Genomic DNA, 20,633 nt, shown 5'->3' with positions numbered 1-20,633 from the left:
CTAGAGCAGTGATGGTGAACCTATGGCATGGGTGCCACAGGTAGCATATCTGCTGGCACGCAAGCGGTTGCCCTAACTCAGCTCCAATGGGCAGGTGTGTGCCATTCAGCTGATTTTTGACTCACAGAGGCTCTGGGAGGGCATTTTTGGCTTCCAGAGAGCCTCTGGGGAGATGGGGGAGGACATTTCTACCCTCCCCCAGCTCCAGGGAAGCCTTTGGTACCTGGGGAAGTCAAAACACAAGCCTACTGGGCCCACCAGAAGTTGGGAAATAGGCTGTTTCTGGCCTCCAGAGGGCCTCGGGGGTGGGTGGGTGAGGGAAGGTGTTTTCGCCCTCCCCAGGCATTGAATTATGGGTGTGGGCACTCGCCCATAAGCGATACCATGCACAGACACACTTTTGGCAACCAAGGGAAAAAAGGTTCACCATCACTAACCTAGAGTTTTCCTCAGGGATGAAATTCAAAAGTTTTCCCTACTGGTTCTCTGGCCGTGGCTTGGTGGGCATAGCAGGGGAAGGATACTGCGAAATCTCCATTCCCACCCCACTCTGGGGCCAGGCAGCGGTGGCATTTGCCGGTTCTCCGAACCACTCCAAATTTCCACTCCCAATTCTCCAGAACCTGTCAGAACCTGCTGAATTTCAACCCTGGCCTACCTCGACTTGAGAGAATTTTAACTTAGTTTCACAAGGCCTGGGTTATTTATTAGTCTGTAACAGTTATTCAACCCTGGTTCCCCTGGCCCAGCCCATCACAAACTGCCTCTGTGCAAATTTCCCCTTGTTTTCGAAAACAAATGAGAATGCCTTCCTACTCTTTTTCAGAAAACAAATGGTTGACCTTCTAATTTTGGGCTCACAGGAGCAAAGATAAATGAAGAGTGAGGAAAAGGAACATTTTCTTGCAATCTGGCGAAACATCTTTATTAAAATCTATGAGCATTTGAGGAAATATTTCTCAATAGTGCAGATCAATTCCCAGAAGGGAATTCTGGGAGTTGGTCCACACATCTTAAACTTCCGGCTCTATAATATGTTAAGACTTGGCTAATGAGACAAGTGGTTGGTTTTTTCAGATAGCAATTTCAAACACTCTTATGCAGAGTAAAATCTCATTCAAATTAATGAGACTTATTCCCAATAGCTCAGCCATAGAATGGCATTGCAATTTCTGCCCATTGTTTATCTAAAGGTATGATCACGAAATAGAACTGGAATCTCCATCATTAAGATGTTGCTGTTGTAAGTCGAGTCAGACCCAGCTTTGCAATAATTTTTATGATGGTCATTATGTGAAACATGCAGTCATTAAGCAAATCTACCCAAGGGTGCTTTTTGCTGGAAACAAACTAGTAGATTGCAATCCTATGACCACAGGATGCTGAACTGGTTATAAATGCAAATTTGGCAAATGCTCAAATTGTGATCACATAAATGTGGCGGGTGGTACGATGGTCGTAAGTGTAAGTACGATTTAAATAACTTTTTCCAATGCATAACTTTGAACCATTGCTAATTGAACAGTCATAAATCAAGGACTTTGTATTTATTAATTAGCTCTTTGTTAATAGTTTCTCTGAAATGATTCAGCATCAAAATATTCAGGATTAAATGTTATTACTCTAGGAAAATTTAAGTAAAAGTTATATAATAAGATAAATTAGTTTAACGTGCTAAATTTTCTGAAATCCACTGGAACCTACCGAAACAAACCTTTGATAAATGAGCAAGGACAGGCAAAGCATAATGCTATTTCCTACTTAATGTATGTTCATAATATAATTCAAAATTTAAACTCTTGTATTTATACATTTTATACATTGTGCCTACTAGATATTTCCATTTTGTCTTTATGTTCATCCAAAGACTTTTTAGAAAGGAAGCCTTTTTAAAAAGAGACTTCCCTCTCCTCTGACTGTTTTAAACTTGGTACATTTGGAGGACAATGCACAGCAGAATAATTGGAAAGGTTTCTGAATTAAATAAAAGTATTTAAACCTACAAAGGTTCTTACTGATAGCTGTATCAGCTCTTTGGGGATGCCCACATAAAGCTTTTCCTTTGTAGATATTCTCAGAGAGCAGATACAAAGAAAAAAAAACTTAGTTAATAAAATCTGAGTTAATAAAAACAATCTACTTAGTATATTCCTAATGGCATAAAAGCCATTCACTTCAGAGCATGAATCAGCCAAGCAATTTGCAGTATCATTATTTTAAAAAGTAGCAAACAGAATTTTTGTTAATGTACTTTCTTTCCAGCGATGGTGATCAAGACTATTATTTCTACAATCCAGACTCAAAGCCTGAAAAATGCTCATTATTCTTCAGGTACAACCCCTCACTGCCCTCACCTGGAAATTTGTTAACGATCCAACCTCCCATCGATCATTTTATCCTCTAAAAGAAGAGAGGGGAAATGGTGGGGGGGATTCTTGGTGAAACAGGGCTGGACCAATGTTTCTGCTTTTGGGTCTGCTATACACCTGTGGTTTAGTATAATAAAGAAATGGAGATGCAGAGGGCTTTCAGAAGAGAAGCCGAGGCACAGAAATCTCTCACTCCTCCATCTTCATTTATCCCTCACATATGAACAGAGTATGCTCAGATTATAGAGCTGGAGTCGGCAACGTGCGGCTCTAGAGCCACATGCTACTTTTTGGGCCCTCTCCTGCGACTGCCTATCAGATGATCCCACCACTAGGTGGCCACTCCCCTCCCGCTCACTCCTCGACTGTTCTGAGAAGAAAATGGCGACAGTGGCGGGTGGAGATTCGCTCTGTGTTCCAGAGCGGAAGTAAAGCGCCCCTCCACTTGCCTCTTTTTCCTGCCCTTGTTGGGAGACTTTTTTCCATGCTAAGCTTAAAGTACAAAAGCAGCAAGCAGCTATGAAGGCAGGAATCTGGGGAGATGCGTAACTTTCTCCACCCCAGCTGGGGCGCGTCTCCCCATATCCCTCTTGTGCCTCCATTCCTTTTGTAATACAAGGTTTATTTTTGCATGAAAGACAGAAAGAACGTGACCAAACGTCCTTACAGTTATTCCCTGGGTTTGGGGGTTGGGAAATGGGATTGGGGGAGAAGGAGGAAGAGAGAGAGAGAGAGAGAATTCCCCCTAAAATCCTGATAAGGATTTATAAAACCTGTAACACAACAATCCACGCCTTGCTATTTATCCTTCATTTGACAATTTATATTACAATATTTTCTCCTAAACTCCATGATCCTCTCTGTAAAGGATAAAATACAACTTCTATGATTTTTAATGACTATGACTGGACATTTTATTTATTATTTATTTATTATTATTAGAGTTGAAAGGGACCTTGCAGGTCATCAAGCCCAACCCCCTGCTCAAGCAGCAAACTCTGCACCACCCCAACCAGATGGCAGTTCAATTTCCTTTTGATGGGGCGTTCACAACCTCTGCTGAAAGAGAGGGAGAAAGAAAAGGAGACAGGAAGGAGTGAGAGGGAGGGGAAAAGAGAGGAGAAAGGTAGAGTGGGAGAGAGGGAGGTAGAGAGAGGGGGAGAGAAAGAGGTTGAAAGAGAGAGTGGGGAGGGAGGGAGGGAGAGAGACATACCTGTTTCCCATAGAAAAGAAAAAACAGAGGGCCACAAAATTTGAGTAGGCATAGCTGGGGTGGTGGTCATATGACTAAGTGGGAGTGAGTGACATTGAGTTTGGCCACACCCACCCAGGTTTTGTGGCTCCTGGTGGTTTTTTTTTCTGTGGGAATGATCCAAATGGCTCTTGCAGGCCCCTGGTATAGAGGAGATAACATTCATCTATCCTACAGGACAGAGGTGTCAAACTGTTGACTTGTGGGCTGGATGAATCACACACAGGCCACGTCCACCCCAGCTCCGTGAAGGGGGAAAGGTCACGATACGTCACATGACATCAACGTTACATGATGCGCCGAGTTTGACACCCGTGCTGTAGGATAATAAGAAATACCAAACTATGTCTATATAATCCTAAAAATGGTCCCCTCCAGAAGAGCCTTAAGAGGTTAATCTATCTTCTGATCACTATTTAAGACAGAGGTCCTCAACTATTGAGCCTTGAGCCATTCAGAACTGGGCCATGGAAGTGGCGGGTGAGTGCGCGCACATGTGCACACCACCACATATGTGAACATTGGTGACATGTGTGCATGCTGCGTGTGCTCTCAACCATCTCCTCTCCACCCCTCCTCCACCATCCCGCAGAGCCGGAACTTTTGATTTAGGAGGAAGTCTGATATAAGGGGAATGTCTATGGAGATTCTCAGTTATCTGAGTCAGGGTTGTCCCAGAAGGCAACTGGACTTTCTTTTTCCTTTTGTTTCGCTTCTTATCTAAACTCAACTGAAGAAGCTTCTTGGATGAGAAGCGAAACATCTTCAAGGAAAAACAAAGAAGGCCCTATTTAGGAAGAACTTTCACCTTGCTGATTGGAGTCTGGGGACCTCTGGGGAGATCCCTTAAGGGGCTCTGATACTTTGCCATTGGCATCCCCAACCGCCTCTGAAGGAGACCTTGTCTCAACCTTCTCTGAAAGCAGCTGCTCTGATTCCTCTTTGCTCCCTTTCCCGTTGACATCTTCCATAGCTACGGAAGGGACCCTAGACTGACGCTTCCCGAAGAAGGTCACCAGAGTCCCACGCCGGGTTTCCCCTTCCCCTACAGACCCCGCCTGCTGCTCCACATCCTTATCCAAGCCCGTGTCATCTGGCAACGTCGCTTGTCCAGCCCATTCTGGGGAATTGAAGCTGGTGGAGCCCGAGTGACGGCGGCGCCTAAGGTACAGGACAAGTAGGAGGACTACAAACAGCAGGATGGCCAAAACAATGACCACAATGATGATAACAAGGGTCTTCCCCGAGGAGCTTTTATCAGATAATCCATTCGGTGTACCCTTGGTATACGTATAGTGGGTGGCAGTCTCAGTGGTCTGAGTTAATCCTGGGACAGCTTGATGTGGTGGTAGGTTGCCCTCTTTTTGTTCTGTGCTCTTTGTTGTTCCTAGGTGGGCAACTGCACTTGACGATTGCTCAGAGAATCTCTTTTGGGACCTGGTTCCCAAATCCTCTGTTGGAGAAGATACAGTCTCGCTGTCCAAGAGTGGTGTGGCAGTCGTTCCAGAGGGGACTTCCTTCTGAACAGGAGGCAGTTTGGAGCCTTGTGCCTCTGCTGCTTCTGTATGAGGGTGGTGTTTTTCAGTAGAGACCGTGTCTTTACTTGGAACAGTGGGGGAAGTGTCTTCTTGGACAGTCTGGTTCGCGGCATTGACAGACTGAAGTTCCTGTTTTGAGACTGGAGGCGCTGTTTCCAAGGATACTGATGGTTGCTTCGAAGTGCTCAAAATTCTGCTGAGAATTGTAGGTGTTGTGGCATCAGAAAGTGAGGTTGTAGAAATATTAGCATTGGTCTTAGAAGATGCTGGGTAAGTTGAGTTGATTATATTTTCTTTGGCTGCTGTTTCTACGCTGGTGGTCACATTTGCTGCATTCTCTGCAAGAATATTTGTGGGGAAAAGTAGGAAGACAACAAAGAGCATTTTGTGGCCAGTCACGTGCTGGAACAAGGATCTTGATTTTTCCATGGGAGCAGAATTCCAGAGCCCAGGCTCTCTCGGTGTGGAATACGTCAAGACTGAGAAGACCCTGGGAACAAAACCAGGACAAGTTTGTAAGAGAAATTTCCAGAAAAATTGTACGATTAAGACAGAAGGAGCAAAACTGTAGAACGACTTGAAAGTTTCAATCTGAGAAGGGAAATGGACTAAACTGGCACTTTTAACCCAAGGACTCTTTATATGCCTGGAATATATGGGGACCCATATCCCAAGATATGATTTCCATCTACATTGCAAGTCAAACATAAGATAACAGATATAAGTATAAACATGAATAGTAATAAATTCAAGTCATTAGTTTTCGGTGTTGGCAGGTACACACAACCGCCTTCAAAAACCAGGATTTCAGGATTGCAGAAGGATTTAAGAGAGACTCTTCGGCTACTAGCTTTCTTTTTCTCTATAGGAACGTTGAACTTCTGCATCAAGGTTTCCCATAATTGTCCCTTTTATACTATCAGTGATGACAAGCTGTGCATAGAAGTATTCAATGCCTAGATCTATGTTGCCAGAGATATTCTTGTCTCCATCGCATTCTTCTTACCCTAGCACCTAATATTGGGTCCACAATATTCCCCTCCTCATCTGACTCAAACATTACCACAGCCGGGGGTTCTGCAGTCTCTGGGGATTCCCCAGGTCCTAACTCTCCCTTACTCTAACTTTCCAATTCCTCTGGTAAACACACTGGCCTATGATACCCAGATGGATCCGGTTCATTCTCTTCAAAGTCCATGACCAAAGGAGCCGGATGCAAGCCAACCACAACAGAATACAGTAAATATAGAGTACAAATAAATGAGAATAGTAAGACAGGGACAGTAGGCACGCTGGTTCGCTTATGCACGCTCCCTACAGACCTCTTAAGAATGGGGTGAGGTCCATGGTAAACAGTTTAAGGTTGAAGCCATAGGGGGTTGATGAAGTAACAACGGAGTCAGGTAGTACATTCCAGGCAATGACCACTCCATTGCTGAAGTCCTATTTTCTGCTATCGAGTTTGGAGTGATTTACATAGAAACATAGAAGATTGACAGCAGAAAAAGAACTCATGGTCCATCTAGTCTGCACTTATACTATTTCCTGTATTTTATCTTAGGATGGATATATGTTTATCCCAGGCATGTTTAAATTCAGTTACTGTGGATTTACCAACCACGTCTGCCGGACGTTTGTTCCAAGCATCTACTACTTCCAAGGATCTACCAACTTGAGTTTGTATCTATTGTTTGGCCATGTATTATTGTGGTTGAAGCTGAAGTAGTCATTGGCAGGTAGAATGTTGCAGCAGATAATTTTGTGTACTAGGATTAGGTCAGACCGTAGGTGGCATACATATGGTAGTAGAGATGAGGAATTGCTAGTACCATCTCATTCCCGCTCGAATTTTTTGATGCCCCTCTACTCACTCTTACCCCTGATCAGTGAAGGGCTACTTAAATTTTTACTACCACACTGTGGGTGTGGCTTAAGCAGGACGCCCTGCATTTTCTTTCAACGTCTTTCAGTGCAAATTGGGTGCTCTGGGGTGGAGCTCCATTTTCGCTTCCCCACTGCGTCCCCCCTCCTTCCGGGTAGTAGCACACCCCTGCTCCTGATGGTCCAAAGGTATATTTACCTCTCTTTAGTTCCGTGTCATTTGTGTTTGCTGAAGAAGAGACACCTTGCCGATGATTCACAACTCACAGTTCAGCCTGAGAGAATACATTCCAAAATCTCGCAATAAAAATAGATATTGTGAGCAGGCAGCTCAAGAGCAGAACTGTAATCTCAAAGCAAAGGACAGGAGATCCTCTCTTCAGATGACTTAAAGCCATGTTTCATCACTGCTGGTGAGAAGGGAATCATCCACAGGTCTGCGTGAATTGGGAGTTCTGCAGAAAAGCTTCTGAACTCTGTTATTCTTTTTATTTTATTTTATTTTATTTTATTTATTTTATTTTATTTTATTTTATTTTATTTTATTTTATTTTATTTTATTTTATTTTATTTTATTTTATTTTATTATTTTATTTTATTTTATTTTATTTATTTTAATTTAATTTAATTTAATTTAATTTAATTTAATTTAATTTAATTTAATTTATTTTATTTTATTTTATTTTATTTTATTTTATTTTATCTTATCTTATCTTATCTTATTTATTTTATTTTATTTTATTTTATTTTATTTTATTTTATTTATTTTATTTTTTCAATTTTTATGCCGCCCTTCTCCTTAAACTCGGGGCGGCTTACAACCTGTTAGCAATAGCCCTTTTTAACAGAGCCAGCCTATTGCCCCCACAATCCGGGTCCTCATTTTACCCACCTCGGAAGGATGGAAGGCTGAGTCAACCTTGAGCCGGTGATGAGATTTGAACCTCTGACCTACAGACCTACCGTCAGCTTCAGTGGCCTGCAGTACAGTATTTATTGTATTTGTCAAATGTATAGAGTTATAATTTGTATTAATGTAACAAAGTATAAAGAAGTGATAAAAAGGATAACAGGACAGAAGGACAGGGATTCTCGATGTGGCAAGGGGTGCAGAACTCAGCTTTATAAAGCCAATATAATTAGTCACCAGTGGTTACATCTGTAAAATGGAACACTGCTTGGTGTTTAGTCCCTCTCCATGTCACTCTTGATCTGATAGCCAACCTGCAACCCTGTGGATGCCACATACCCTACAAGAATAGTTTGCCTTTTGACCACTAGGTGGCAATAGCAGATACAGTTTACATTTGTCCTATGTAAAATGTGAGGAAATAATGAAGTTTAGCAAGTATTTTTCACCCAGTGATAATAACATCCGTTGGAAGCCAGGGCTAACACAACTTTTCTTCTGAAAGAGTGTGTGTGTGTTTTTTTTAAAAAAAACTTTAGTTCCTTTGTCTTTTTGTTCCTTGTCCTTTGAGTGAGCACATAATGAATACCTGCAAGGCCCAATGAATGAAGAACAACATGTGGAGTTATTTCTTCATTGCTGGGTATCAAACTCATGGCCCGCAGGCTGGATCTGGCCTGTAGGGTGCTTAGATCTGGCCCACAGGCCTGCCCTGGAAACAGTGAAGGACCAGCCCGTAATGCCTATACCAGTGAAAACTACCCCATTGTCGGCCATGATGGCCTCCTGCAACCCTCGCCCAGTGAAAACAGAGCCTAGGCTTCCCTGGCCACACCCACCCTGGCCACGCCCTCATGGACCACCGCAGGACAAATTACAACCCTGATGCAGCCTTCAATGAAATGGAGTTTGACATGCCTGCTTGATTATGTTCGCCTATTGGTGGAAATGTCTCAAATGTGCACATGAGTACACCATTGTGCCTACTGTTCCTGTCTTAATATCCCCACTTATTTGCATCCATTTCATGTATCCATTAACATGTTTATACTTATATATGTTATCTTACACATGCTTGACACACACACACACACACACAATTTTTTTTAATGTGCTTTCAATTTTTTTCTTTTAGGAAAAGACATAAGAAGAGGTTTTTTTCTTCAAGGGAAAACATTTCTTCCTCAAGAAAAAAAAATACATAGCCATGTTGCCTTTTGAAAAAGGTGTTTTTGAATAGAATAAGAATAGAATATGGACTGTGGACTGTGGACTGTGGACTATGGACTATGGAATATGGAATATGGAATATGGAATATATAGAATGTAGAATGTAGAATGTAGAATGTAGAATGTAGAATATAGAATATAGAATATAGAATATAGAATATAGAATATAGAATATAGAATAGAATAGAATTCTTTATTGGCCAAGTGTGATTGGACACACAAGAAATTTGTGTTTGGTGCATATGCTCTCTAGTGTACATAAAAGAAAAATATACATTTGTCAAGAATCATGAGGTACAACAGTGATAGTTATAGAATGCTAATAAGCAATCCCATCATACTAGGAAAGGGAGAGGGCATGGCCAAGCACCATGGCGACATGGAGTTCCCCATGCTCCACTGGGGAATCCAGATATCTATGTCGCCTGGGAAAACGGTTCGATTAGAACTGGGTCAGAACCACCCTGGAGGGGTGGTAAGAAGAGAGACACCATCAGAGATCTGGGAGGGGACTGTAATCCTCCCAGGAGCCAATAAAGAGCTCCTGACTAGCTGCATCGGAAAACGGCTTGCTACAAGCAATCCAAGCCACGGAGGCCACAAACAGACTGATCGGTTGGAATTTTGAATTGGAAGTCATCTGGAAAGAAACTTAAGACGAGTTGGAGAGCATATGTTGAACTGGTGAGTTAGCATGCCAATGAGAAGATTTGGGACTTTTAAAAAAAAGATTAAAATGGGAATAAAAGAACTACCAAAATAATAATAATAATAGAAACAGCTATTTAGAACAGAAGGCTATAGAAGAAAAAAAATTCTAAAGAAAGCAGTAATTAAAGCCCACCCTTTGAGAACTCTTGGGGTAATGTTATACTGAATCAATTTTAAACTAAGAATTTTCTGAATTAATATGAACTGATTTAAAATAGTTTAGCATATTAACTAGCAGGAAGAATGGACTTGGAGAGCCAGTAAAGAGTGCCAGCTGTTGTCTGGAGGAATTATTATTCTGGAAAATTTTGGTGGATACTGTATTTAGACTGCTGCTGACCTTGGATTGGGAGCACCAGGACTATTTTGGGTTCTGAGACAGATAATTGCTGGCAGCTGGATTGATATTTAAGACTGCTGAATGGTACACTTTTGGAATATAGATGTTTTCTTCAGAAAAACCTTTTTAAAGGATTATTTTTAAGATTTAAAGAGATGCTTCATGGAATGTGAAGATAGACTTAAAGCAGCAATTAAGGAAGCTTTGGAATGCAGTGAGGACTTTGATAACTTGATTTTAAGAAGTAAAAAACAAAGCAGCAATGTGGAGGAGAAACCAGAAGGAAAAAACACAGGTGGAAGAAGATACAGACAATGATGAAGATAAAAGTGAAGGGAACTATGAGAATGGACAGTATAACTATTGAATTTTTTGAATCAAAAGAAGAACAGGTGGATGAAGAGTCAGAGAATGATAAAGACAAAAGAGGAAATAATTTGGAGAACAAACAGGCTAAATGTTATAATGATTACACTGGGATTATCAATGATAAAAAAAGGAATAAGATGAGGAGAAGGTGTAGAAAATGATGGAGATAAAAGGGGAGAGGATTTTGAAAATGGACAGACCAATGATTAAATTTAATATGATTATTACATTGGGGTTAACAATGATAAAAAAAGAATTGAGCAAGGATATAGAAAGAAAAAAGAGAGGGTGGGAAGCTTGGGGGTACAAGGTTACAAGGGAAAAAAAGAATGGGAAGTTAAGATTAAGAAGATGGAATCTTAAAGAAAATGTTTGATCGTTATTTGATTATTTGATCATTATTTGATCACTATGTAATGATTTTTATATATAATTCCTCAGAGAGAGGCAGCATTTAACACAATCAGATAGATAGATAGATAGATAGATAGATAGATAGATAGATAGATAGATAGATAGATAGATAAAAATACATACATACATACATACATACATACATACATACATACATACATACATACATACATTTATGAATATGTTGCATGTTAATAACTAATATTCTTGATCTGATGGATTAAATTTTAAATTGTCAAATACATATTGGTATTTCCAGAGGAAAAATTATAATTAGCAATGGTTGAAATAGGTTAATCTTAGGAAATTTGGGATTTTGAATGATTAATGTTTATTTGAAAAGATATCTTGATGGTGATATTGTTATTGATAATGAATAAGTTTTCATTTAAGAATTTAAATCTAATATAATTATTTAAAAGTAACTATACAATTAAGTGATAACTCTGGGAAAATACTATTTATATTATATTATAAATTGGCATAAACTAGGTCTGTTGAAATAAAATTAAAATGATACTTTTGTAACATTAGAGGGGAATATATAATATAATGAATAATGAATGAAATAATTTAATGTGTTTAATTTTTGGAATTTGAATGATACCTGCTTTCCCCTGTATTGCAAAGAATTTTAGTCAGATATAAGATGTAAAATATTTAATATGAATTGATATTTCATTTTTGAAGATAAGTAAATGTAGAAAAAAAATTTTAGGGGCATTCAGTTACGATAGAATAAGGGTTAAGAAAAATGAATGATGAGTAAGGTAGTAAGGAAATGATCCAAACACAATGGCTTAGATTAATTAAACAAGAGAGAACAATCAGCAAAGGACACAAGTGACCAGTGGAAAAAGGGAAAGGAGCCACCCGAGTACCACTGGCTGGACACCATAAAGAATGACACCAAGATGACCTTGGCGGCTCTGAAGGAGGCAGTACAAGACAGTACAAAATAAGTGTAAAGTTTTCTGTGTGTTCTTCGGAGAGGGGCGGCATACAAATCTAAATAATAAATAAATAGATAGATAGATAGATAGATAGATAGATAGGTAGGTAGGTAGATAGATAGATAGATAGATAGATAGATAGATAGATAGATAGATAGATAGATAGATAGATAGATAGATAGATAGATAAATAAATAATCCTAGCCACATGGAGGGACTTGTCTTTGAGACAGAACTATGGAAGGGAAGTCCAGTAGGGAAGACGAGGGTGGATGAATATAAATGGCAAAAGAATCCATCATGAGTGATTGCCACCAACTGGAAGTCCGTTAGAACTTTCTTGGCGCTACTAGCTTCCATGAGACCAAAATTTATAGATTAGGGAAGATTATTATATTAAGAACGGCAGTGGAAAATATCTAGATAAGGGAAGAATATTAATACTTTGGTTCTTTTTTGTTTTTTTTTGTTTTTAATGGAGGATACTTTTTGCATAAAATAATGGAGCAATAACGATTTATATTTATTTTGATTTGTTAAAGTAGAAATGACATACTGATGTGGAATAAATGAATTGAGTAGGGAATGTATTTTAAAATTTCTAATGACAACCCTTCCTCCTATGTATGGATTAAGATATGATATGAATAGAGTTTTTTCTTTTCCTATTCTTTTCTGATCTTCTTTTTTCTTTTCGTTTCTCTTTTATTCTTTCTTTATTTTTATTTTTGTTTTCTCTTTCCTTCCTGGGCTTTTAAAGAGTTGTAAATTTGGATATTTTCAATTGTTAAGGGCAGTTATGATAAAATGAGGTTTTTGGTTTAAAAAAAAATGAAAGTAGGAATGTGTTTTCTAAGAAGGGACTGAAATATGATGGCATAGTTAAGAACAACAGCAAATAGCCAAGAGAAATTTAGATAGCTATAGCACTTTAAATATAAATGAAAGCGAAGAACATTATCTAAAATCCGGATGACTGCATTTGGAAGGGAGGTAGCACAGGATGAATGATATGTACCAGAAAATAATTGGATGAATAATTTGAAAAATTTGTTTAATTTGACTAAGAATTTTATCTATCTATCTATCTATCTATCTATCTATCTATCTATCTATTTATTAGATTTGTATACCGCCCCCTCTCCGTAGACTCGGGGCGGCTCACAACAATAACAAAGACAATGTAAGAACAAATCTAATAATTTAAAAAACACTAAAAAACCCATTATTAAAAGCAAACATACACACAAACATACCATGCATAAACTGTATAGGCCCAGGGGAGATGTCTCAGTTCCGCCATGCCTGACGGCAGAGATGGGTCTTAAGAACTTTACGAAAGGCAAGGAGGATGGGGGCAGTTCTAATCTCGGGGGGGAGCTGGTTCCAGAGGGTCGGGGCCGCCACGGAGAAGGCTCTTCCCCTGGGTCCCGCCAAATGACATTGTTTAGTCGACGTGACCCAGAGAAGGCCAACTCTGTGGGACCTAACCAGTCGCTGGGATTCGTGCGGCAGAAGGCAGTCCCGGAGATATTCTGGTCCGATGCCATGAAGGGCTTTATAGGTCATAGCCAACACTTTGAATTGTGACCGGAAGTTGATCGGCAACCAATGCAGACTGCGGAGTGTTGTTGTAACATGGGCATACCTAGGGAAGCCCATGATTGCTCTCGCAGCTGCATTCTGCACGGTCTGAAGTTTCTGAACACTCTTCAAAGGTGATGAGGGCATGAGTGACTTTGAGCAGTGACTCCCGGTCCAGATAGGGCCGCAACTGGTGCACCAGGTGAACCTGGTGTATTGTATTGTATTGTATTTTAATTTGAGGTATGTAAATTGAAATCTCTGCAAGGTGGGAAAAACAATAAAAAATTTATACCCAGGAGACCAAAACCCAGGCCATTCATGCTGCTCACCCATTTGAACCAGCATCTCCTTCAACCTCCCAGTAGAGTCTCTTGCCACATACCTCTCAGAGACCTATAAGATCACATAGAATCGGCCTCCTCCAAGTCCTGTCGATTAAGCAATGCAGGTTGGCGAGGTCACGGGAGAAGGCCTTCCCTATTGCCACCCCGGGTTCTATGGAATCAACTTCCCCCACAGTCCGTACTGCTCCCACTTTAATGGATTTCCATGAAGCAACGAAGACCTGCCTTTGCCGGCAGGCCTAGGGGCCATGAATTAACAACCATCATGCCCAAATTGTATGAATGCTACGCATGCATGTTGACTGTTTAGGTTATTATGGGTTTTAATCTGGGTTTTATAGTTAGAATTGTATATTTAACTTTTTAAAATTGTTTTTTTGTATTTTATATTGTTATAAAATGTAAAATGATGTAAAACTCTTCAACACCACTGATAACACAACTACCCTACAAAAAGACCTAGACTCAGTTTCTGACTGGTCCAACACATGGCAACTCTAAATCTCAACCAGCAAATGCTCTGTCCTACACATCGTCAAAAAGAATCAGAACTTCAAATACAAACCTAATAAACAAATTATCACAGATAATACCCACTTGGTCAAGGACCTTGGGATACTAATAACTAAAGATCTAAGTGCCAAAGCCCACTGCAACAACACCACTAAGAAGGCCTCAAGAGTTGTTAATCTAATCCTACATAGCTTCTGTTCTGGAAATCTCACACTACTTACCAGAGCTTACAAAACTTTCGCCAGACCCATCCTCGAATACAACTCATGTGTTTGGCACCCATATTGCATCTCAGACATTAACACCCTTGAAAATGTTCACAGATACTTCACAAGAAGAGCCCTTCACTCCTCTACTCGAAACAGAATACCCCCTTAAACATGATCTAAGTATTGCCCACAAGATCATATGTTGCAATGTCCTGCCTGTCAAAGACTACTTCAGCTTCAACCACAACAACACAAGAGCACACAACAGATTCAAGCTTAACATTAACCGCCCCAAACTTTACTGTAAAAAATATGACTTTAGTAATCGGGTTGTCGAAGCGTGGAACTCATTACAGGACTCCGTAGTATCATCCCCTAACCCCCAACATTTTACCCTTAGACTATCCACGGTTGACCTCTCCAGATTCATAAGAGGTCAGTAAGGGGCGTACATAAGCACACTAGAGTGCCTTCCATCCCCTGTCCTATAGTTTTTCCTATATCTCGTATTTCTTCTCTACTATATCCTCTATAACCTTCATTGTGTATTATTGTGTATTGGACAAAATAAATAAATAAAAATAAATAAATAAATATAAGCTGCCATTAGTCCTTCGGGATTGGGCAGCATGGAAGTTAAATTGAATGAATGAATGAATGAATGAAGAATGAATGAATGAATGTTGGAGGAAAAGCTGAAGGAGGAAAACAGAGATGATAGCAGCATGTGCTGGCTAGCTTGAAGGCAGACTTGCAGCTCTTGCTCTTTCATAGGGTGGGGAATGTCCTACCAGCATCACACTCAACACAACTGAATGAGAATTCAGGAGTTTGGAGGCTTTTCTTCATGCATGAGGAGAGGAGGGGAGAGGGAGAAGGAGAGGGAGAAGGAGAGAAGGATTGAAAGGGAGAAAGAGAGGGAGAGTTTTGTTTTAAGAAAGTACAATAGAAAGCTGGGCAGAAAAATAAGCCCCAAGCTATCCACAGGAAACCTTCAGGCATAATTAAAAACTAGGAGAGCGCACAAACTTTCAAGTGCTTATACACTTGATGAAGATGTTTGGCAAGATTACAAGGAAACAGAAAGCAACCTCATAATGTTGCAACTGTTTATCTTTCTCAAGACACTTTCCTCTTTGCTTGCTCCTAGTATGTTGAAAAGACATCTGTCAATTTCTCATTACTTAGGAAGTGAGGTTTAATTTTAAAAAATGCTCACCATCAAATCGGAGTCCCCCCCATCCCTCCCCAGACTTCAGACTGGATGGCTACTGATGCTGGATTTTTTGTCCTTAGGGCAGCCTCACACCCACAACCTGCGACTTTTATCAAAGTCATTAAAACCCCCATCATTGCATCATCTCGCAATATACACCATGCCATACTGCTGAAACTCTGCAGTAGATCATTAAAGTTTTTTTTTAAGTGCATTTGATTAATGAAAGACAAATCTGGAACAGAACAACATAACTGGAGCATGTAGAGACTTTTGAAAATGCTCTCCTTTGATAACTCTTGTATACCATTTTAAACACTACGTGATTTGCACCTGCCTCATTGCCAATATTTTTCTTAAAATAAACCCACTACTATTTCATCTTCAATTGGTAACTCCATCCAAAGACCAGGAGGCAAACAAGCTCCAAAGGGGTCCCCAAACTTGGCAACTTTAAGACTTGTGGATGTCAACTCCCACAATTCTATTCTATGCTGGCTGAGGAATTCTGGGAGTTGACGTCCATAAGTCTCAAAGTTGCAGATGGGGAGATGCCGGCCTTATAGGAATTATCACATGCAGGCATGTTCTAAACTAGATAAAGCAACTGATATAAGACCTTTTCCGCCAGCAAGAGAAAACTGCCCTATTTTGGCCTGAAGTATTCATGGCTTGTCTTCATCTACACACCATCAGTTGTTTAATGTTTCCAAATGTAAAATAATGCACTTGGGGAAAAGGAATCCTCAATCTGAGTATTGCATTGGCAGTTCTGTGTTAGCACAAACTTCAGAAGAGAAGGATTTAGGGGTAGTGATTTCTGACAGTCTCAAAATGGGTGAGCAGTGTGGTCGGGCAGTAGGAAAAGCAAGTAGGATGCTTGCTAGAGGTATAACAAGCAGGAAGAGGGAGATTGTGATCCCCTTATATAGAGCGCTGGTGAGACCACATTTGGAATACTGTGTTCAGTTCTGGAGACCTCACCTACAAAAAGATATTGACAAAATTGAACGGGTCAAAAGACGGGCTGCAAGAATGGTGGGAGGTCTTAAGCATAAAACGTATCAGGAAAGACTTCATGAACTCAATCTGTATAGTCTGGAGGACAGAAGGAAAAGGGGGGACATGATCGAAACATTTCAATATGTTAAAGGGTTAAATAAGGTTCAGGAGGGAAGTGTTTTTAATAGGAAAGTGAACACAAGAACAAGGGGACACAATCTGAAGTTAGTTGGGGGAAAGATCAAAGGCAACATGAGAAAATATTATTTTACTGAAAGAGTAGTAGATCCTTGGAACAAACTTCCAGCAGACGTGGTTGGTAAATCCACAGTAACTGAATTTAAACATGCCCGGGATAAACATACTGTATATCCATTGTAAGATAAAATACAGGAAATAATATAAGGGCAGACTACATGGACCATGAGGTCTTTTTCTGCCGTCAGTCTTCTATGTTTCTATGTTTTAAATGTCAGGCTTGATAATTAGCCTGACTTGCAAAGCAGAAAGCACAAAGAAGCATTGTCATTCCTGCAACTTGGATTTGGTGACAGGGTGGCAGGCTAGGCCATCCCATCATGGCAGGGTTCTTGAGTGACAAGGAAGATTTTTGATGGCCCAACTGGAGGAATTCCATCAATAAAAGCTGGGATCCAAAGTCACCCAGATTTGAAGGTTGCAAAGTAAGAGGCTTGTAAGGAAACACAGGCAATTAGGATAATGTTCCTCAAACTCAGTAACTTAAAGATCTATGAACTTTAAGTCCAAGAATCCCCCAGCCAGGATACTGGGAGTTGAAGTCCACATATCTTAAACTAGTGGAGAAACATTGCATTAGGAAATTGGGGGGGGGGGGGGGGAATCAGAGAAGCAAGATAATCAGTCTTACTAAAGTAACTGAGCTCAGCTGTCAGAGTTTTTAACAAAAGCCGTTGAGAATTTCTATTTCAGTCTTTACTGTTCAATTTTTTTTCGCATTCAACAGACAAAGTTGTGTCTTTAGTTCTACTGTGGTAGGGCTGGCCGGAAATGATTCAAGTAAAAATCTAGTGTTGCTGTAAGAGTTGATGTTAGGAAATCGGTAGAAACACTAACGCCTTCCTTGTGGCAGCTCTGTTCTTCGCTGCATGGAAACCCAAACCCCATCTACTAAACAAATAATTCCCTCAACACTGTCAGACTTTCTACTAAATCTGCACTTCTATTCTACTAGTTTTTCTCATCATTCCTTTCATCCATTTCCTCCCATGTTGACTGTATGACTGTAACTTGTTGCTTATATCCTAAGATTTTTATTAATACTGCTTCTTCATTGCTTATTTGACCCCTATGACAATCATTAAGTGTCGTACCACATGATTCTTGACAAATGTATATTTTATTTTATGTACGCTGAGAGCATATGCACCAAGACAAATTCCTTGTGTGTCCAATCACACTTGGCCAATAAAATTCTATTCTATTCTATTCTATCAGATGCAGCATCTTATTCACTGCACAACCATTAGTGAATTTTAGTGCTGGGATTTGGGCACGGGATATATCTGCTAAAGGCTCAAGATTTCTACCAGGGGAAGAATAGTGAGATATCTGCATGACAATGCTTATCAGTCCGGAATATTCACGAAGTCCAATCTCATCTCCATTTCCACCTCCCTATCATACACTACCTGTTCTGGCCATCACATTCCCATCTGCCTTGATTCAATTTCCCTTCTAATGAATCTGGCTTCTGGAAGACTGAGAGAAGATCAGAAGAGTGACTTCTGATCTGCATACTGGCTTCCTTTTAGATTTTTTTTCAGCCCGCTAACATCTCCTCTTTTCGATATGATGTAGGGAAACTTTATCTCCAAACCAAAGTTCTCCATACTGTGCCAGCCTAGTCTAGATGATGAGACTCGAAGCCCAGTTAATTGGAGAAGGCCTTGATTAGAGAGGACCTCTCTTGATTGATTCTTACATTCCACATCATTCACTCTGCTAGATCAGAACCTTCATCCGCCTTGCAGGGTTGTTACAAATCCCAAAATCAAGGCACTACATTTGGCAACCAAGCATTTGATTGAAGTACAACAATCAAAACCTACCTACCTCTTTCTGCTCTAATATGCTCGCCTCCTTTATCTTGACTCCCTGAAACAATTCCCTACTGATATTTCCCACCCACCCACATCATTTTGTAGGGACTAAATAAGTAAGATGCATCCCACCCCCAACTGCCAGCTCACAAACCTGCTGTGCCTTCTTCTAGGTTTCTTCCGACAAGGCCAGGAGGAGTCCTGGGATTTTCAAGGAACGGTTCTTGCCTGCTAACCATCAACTGCCTCCGTTTCCCCCAGTTCTCACTTGATTGGGCAGGAAGGAGTAAATGAAGCCGAGCAGGTGGCGCTTCTGGAAAATGTAAAAAAAAGAAGAAGCAACTGCTATATTCATAGAGGAAGTGGCTTTGAATGCTGGCAATCATGTTCATCCACCCATTTCTATAGCATCAGATCGGTTGGACCAATCTGACGACTTGGATAACGTATTCTGGGTTTGAAAAAATAGATTCTGTCTTTTTCTTTTTTCTTATATTGCCCTCTCTTGATTTCTCTCCAGGACAGACAGATAGTCAGAACAGTTAATCAGTGGAACAGCTTGCCTCCAGAAGTTGTGAATGCCCCAACACTGGAAGTTTTTAAGCAGATGTTGGATAACCATCTGTCTGAAATAGAGTAGGGTTTCCTGCCTAAGCAGAGGGTTGGACTAGAAGATCTTGAAGACCCCTTCCAACTCTGTTGTTGTTGTTGTTGTTATTATTATTAGACAAAGGATGAAAGAATACTTCTAAACAGATACAAAGCACATAGATAGAAGCCCCAGAAGCACCTGTGCCTTTTGCCACCTTTTCTGACTAAAGCCAAAAAGTTAGGCAACTGCATAAAAGCGACACGTAACCCAGAGTTATTTGTACATTTCGGCCAACTTCCTGTGTTTTTCAGTCGTAAATTCAGAAGGTGAGTCATTCGCAAGTAGGCAGAAATACACAAGCTCCTATAAATAAATAAAAGCAGAGGGACCCGAAATGGACAAATGAAATTGCATTTTGCAGGTGAAGCTGAATATTTGAACAACAGCGGCACCCAGGCAGCCAATCCCAAGTTTCCAGGTGTGGGTCCCAAACTGGCAGGGGCAAAGAGTTAGCAGAGGGAAGATATTTCCGTCTTACCACGCAGCAGTCTTGATTGCTCACCAAACAGCAGCTCTGTGTCTGTACATCTGAAGCGTGTCGAAGAAAAATAAGTAGTACGTCCCAAAAGCTGTTATCATCTCTTGCATGTCTTCTCTTATCGTGGCTCAAGGGCGGGCCCTTCTCCTCCTGAGTTCCTGGGAACAAGGTTAGCTAAGAGACTCTCCCCAATGTCCTGGTGAGTGCAAGAGAGAGAACATTTTAGGCCTCCCAAGTTTCAACCCTCCATGCCTGCTGAGGCTGGCCAAAAAGGGGGAACCCCAGCAAGTTTCAAAATGATTAATCGTTGTTCCGCAGAGGCGATCAGAGATCTTTTCCAATTTTTTAAAAAAGCCTATAATCCTTGCAGCTAGAAGTCTGTAGATATTCTCAGTCATCCAAGTTATGGTTGTCCCAAAGATGCTTTTTTCAGGAGGCAACTGGACTTTCTTGCATTTTTTTCTTTTGAAGACGTTTTGCTTTTCATCCAAGAAGCTTCTTCAGCTTTGACAGGATAGCGAGGAATAGAAGTATTTATATTCCTTGCAGACAGCTGGTTATTTGCATCCTTTTAGAGGGTCCTT

General features: G+C 40.4%; 1 protein-coding gene across 2 annotated transcripts; it reads right to left on the bottom strand.

Moving 5' to 3' along the window:
- Positions 1 to 898: 898 nt before the first annotated feature.
- On the bottom strand, positions 899 to 20,127 carry LOC139153303 (leukosialin-like). 2 transcript variants are annotated; one of them, XM_070727048.1, is made up of 3 exons: positions 20,050 to 20,127; positions 19,074 to 19,232; positions 899 to 5,649 (listed from the first exon to the last, which is right to left on the bottom strand). In XM_070727048.1, the coding sequence occupies exon 3, from the start codon at positions 5,586 to 5,588 to the stop codon at positions 4,413 to 4,415; it is 1,176 nt and encodes a 391-aa protein (XP_070583149.1). In that variant the 5' UTR covers positions 5,589 to 5,649; positions 19,074 to 19,232; positions 20,050 to 20,127; the 3' UTR covers positions 899 to 4,412. The 2 variants fall into 2 exon arrangements, with proteins under 2 accessions (XP_070583149.1, XP_070583150.1); XM_070727049.1 differs by lacking the exon at positions 19,074 to 19,232 and having other exon boundaries at positions 20,050 to 20,093.
- Positions 20,128 to 20,633: the final 506 nt, after the last annotated feature.

The sequence above is a fragment of the Erythrolamprus reginae genome, chromosome Z (genome assembly GCF_031021105.1).
Source record: "Erythrolamprus reginae isolate rEryReg1 chromosome Z, rEryReg1.hap1, whole genome shotgun sequence".
In the NCBI taxonomy this organism is placed as follows: Eukaryota; Metazoa; Chordata; class Lepidosauria; order Squamata; family Dipsadidae; genus Erythrolamprus; species Erythrolamprus reginae.
This window is presented reverse-complemented; position numbering and strand designations above follow the sequence as displayed.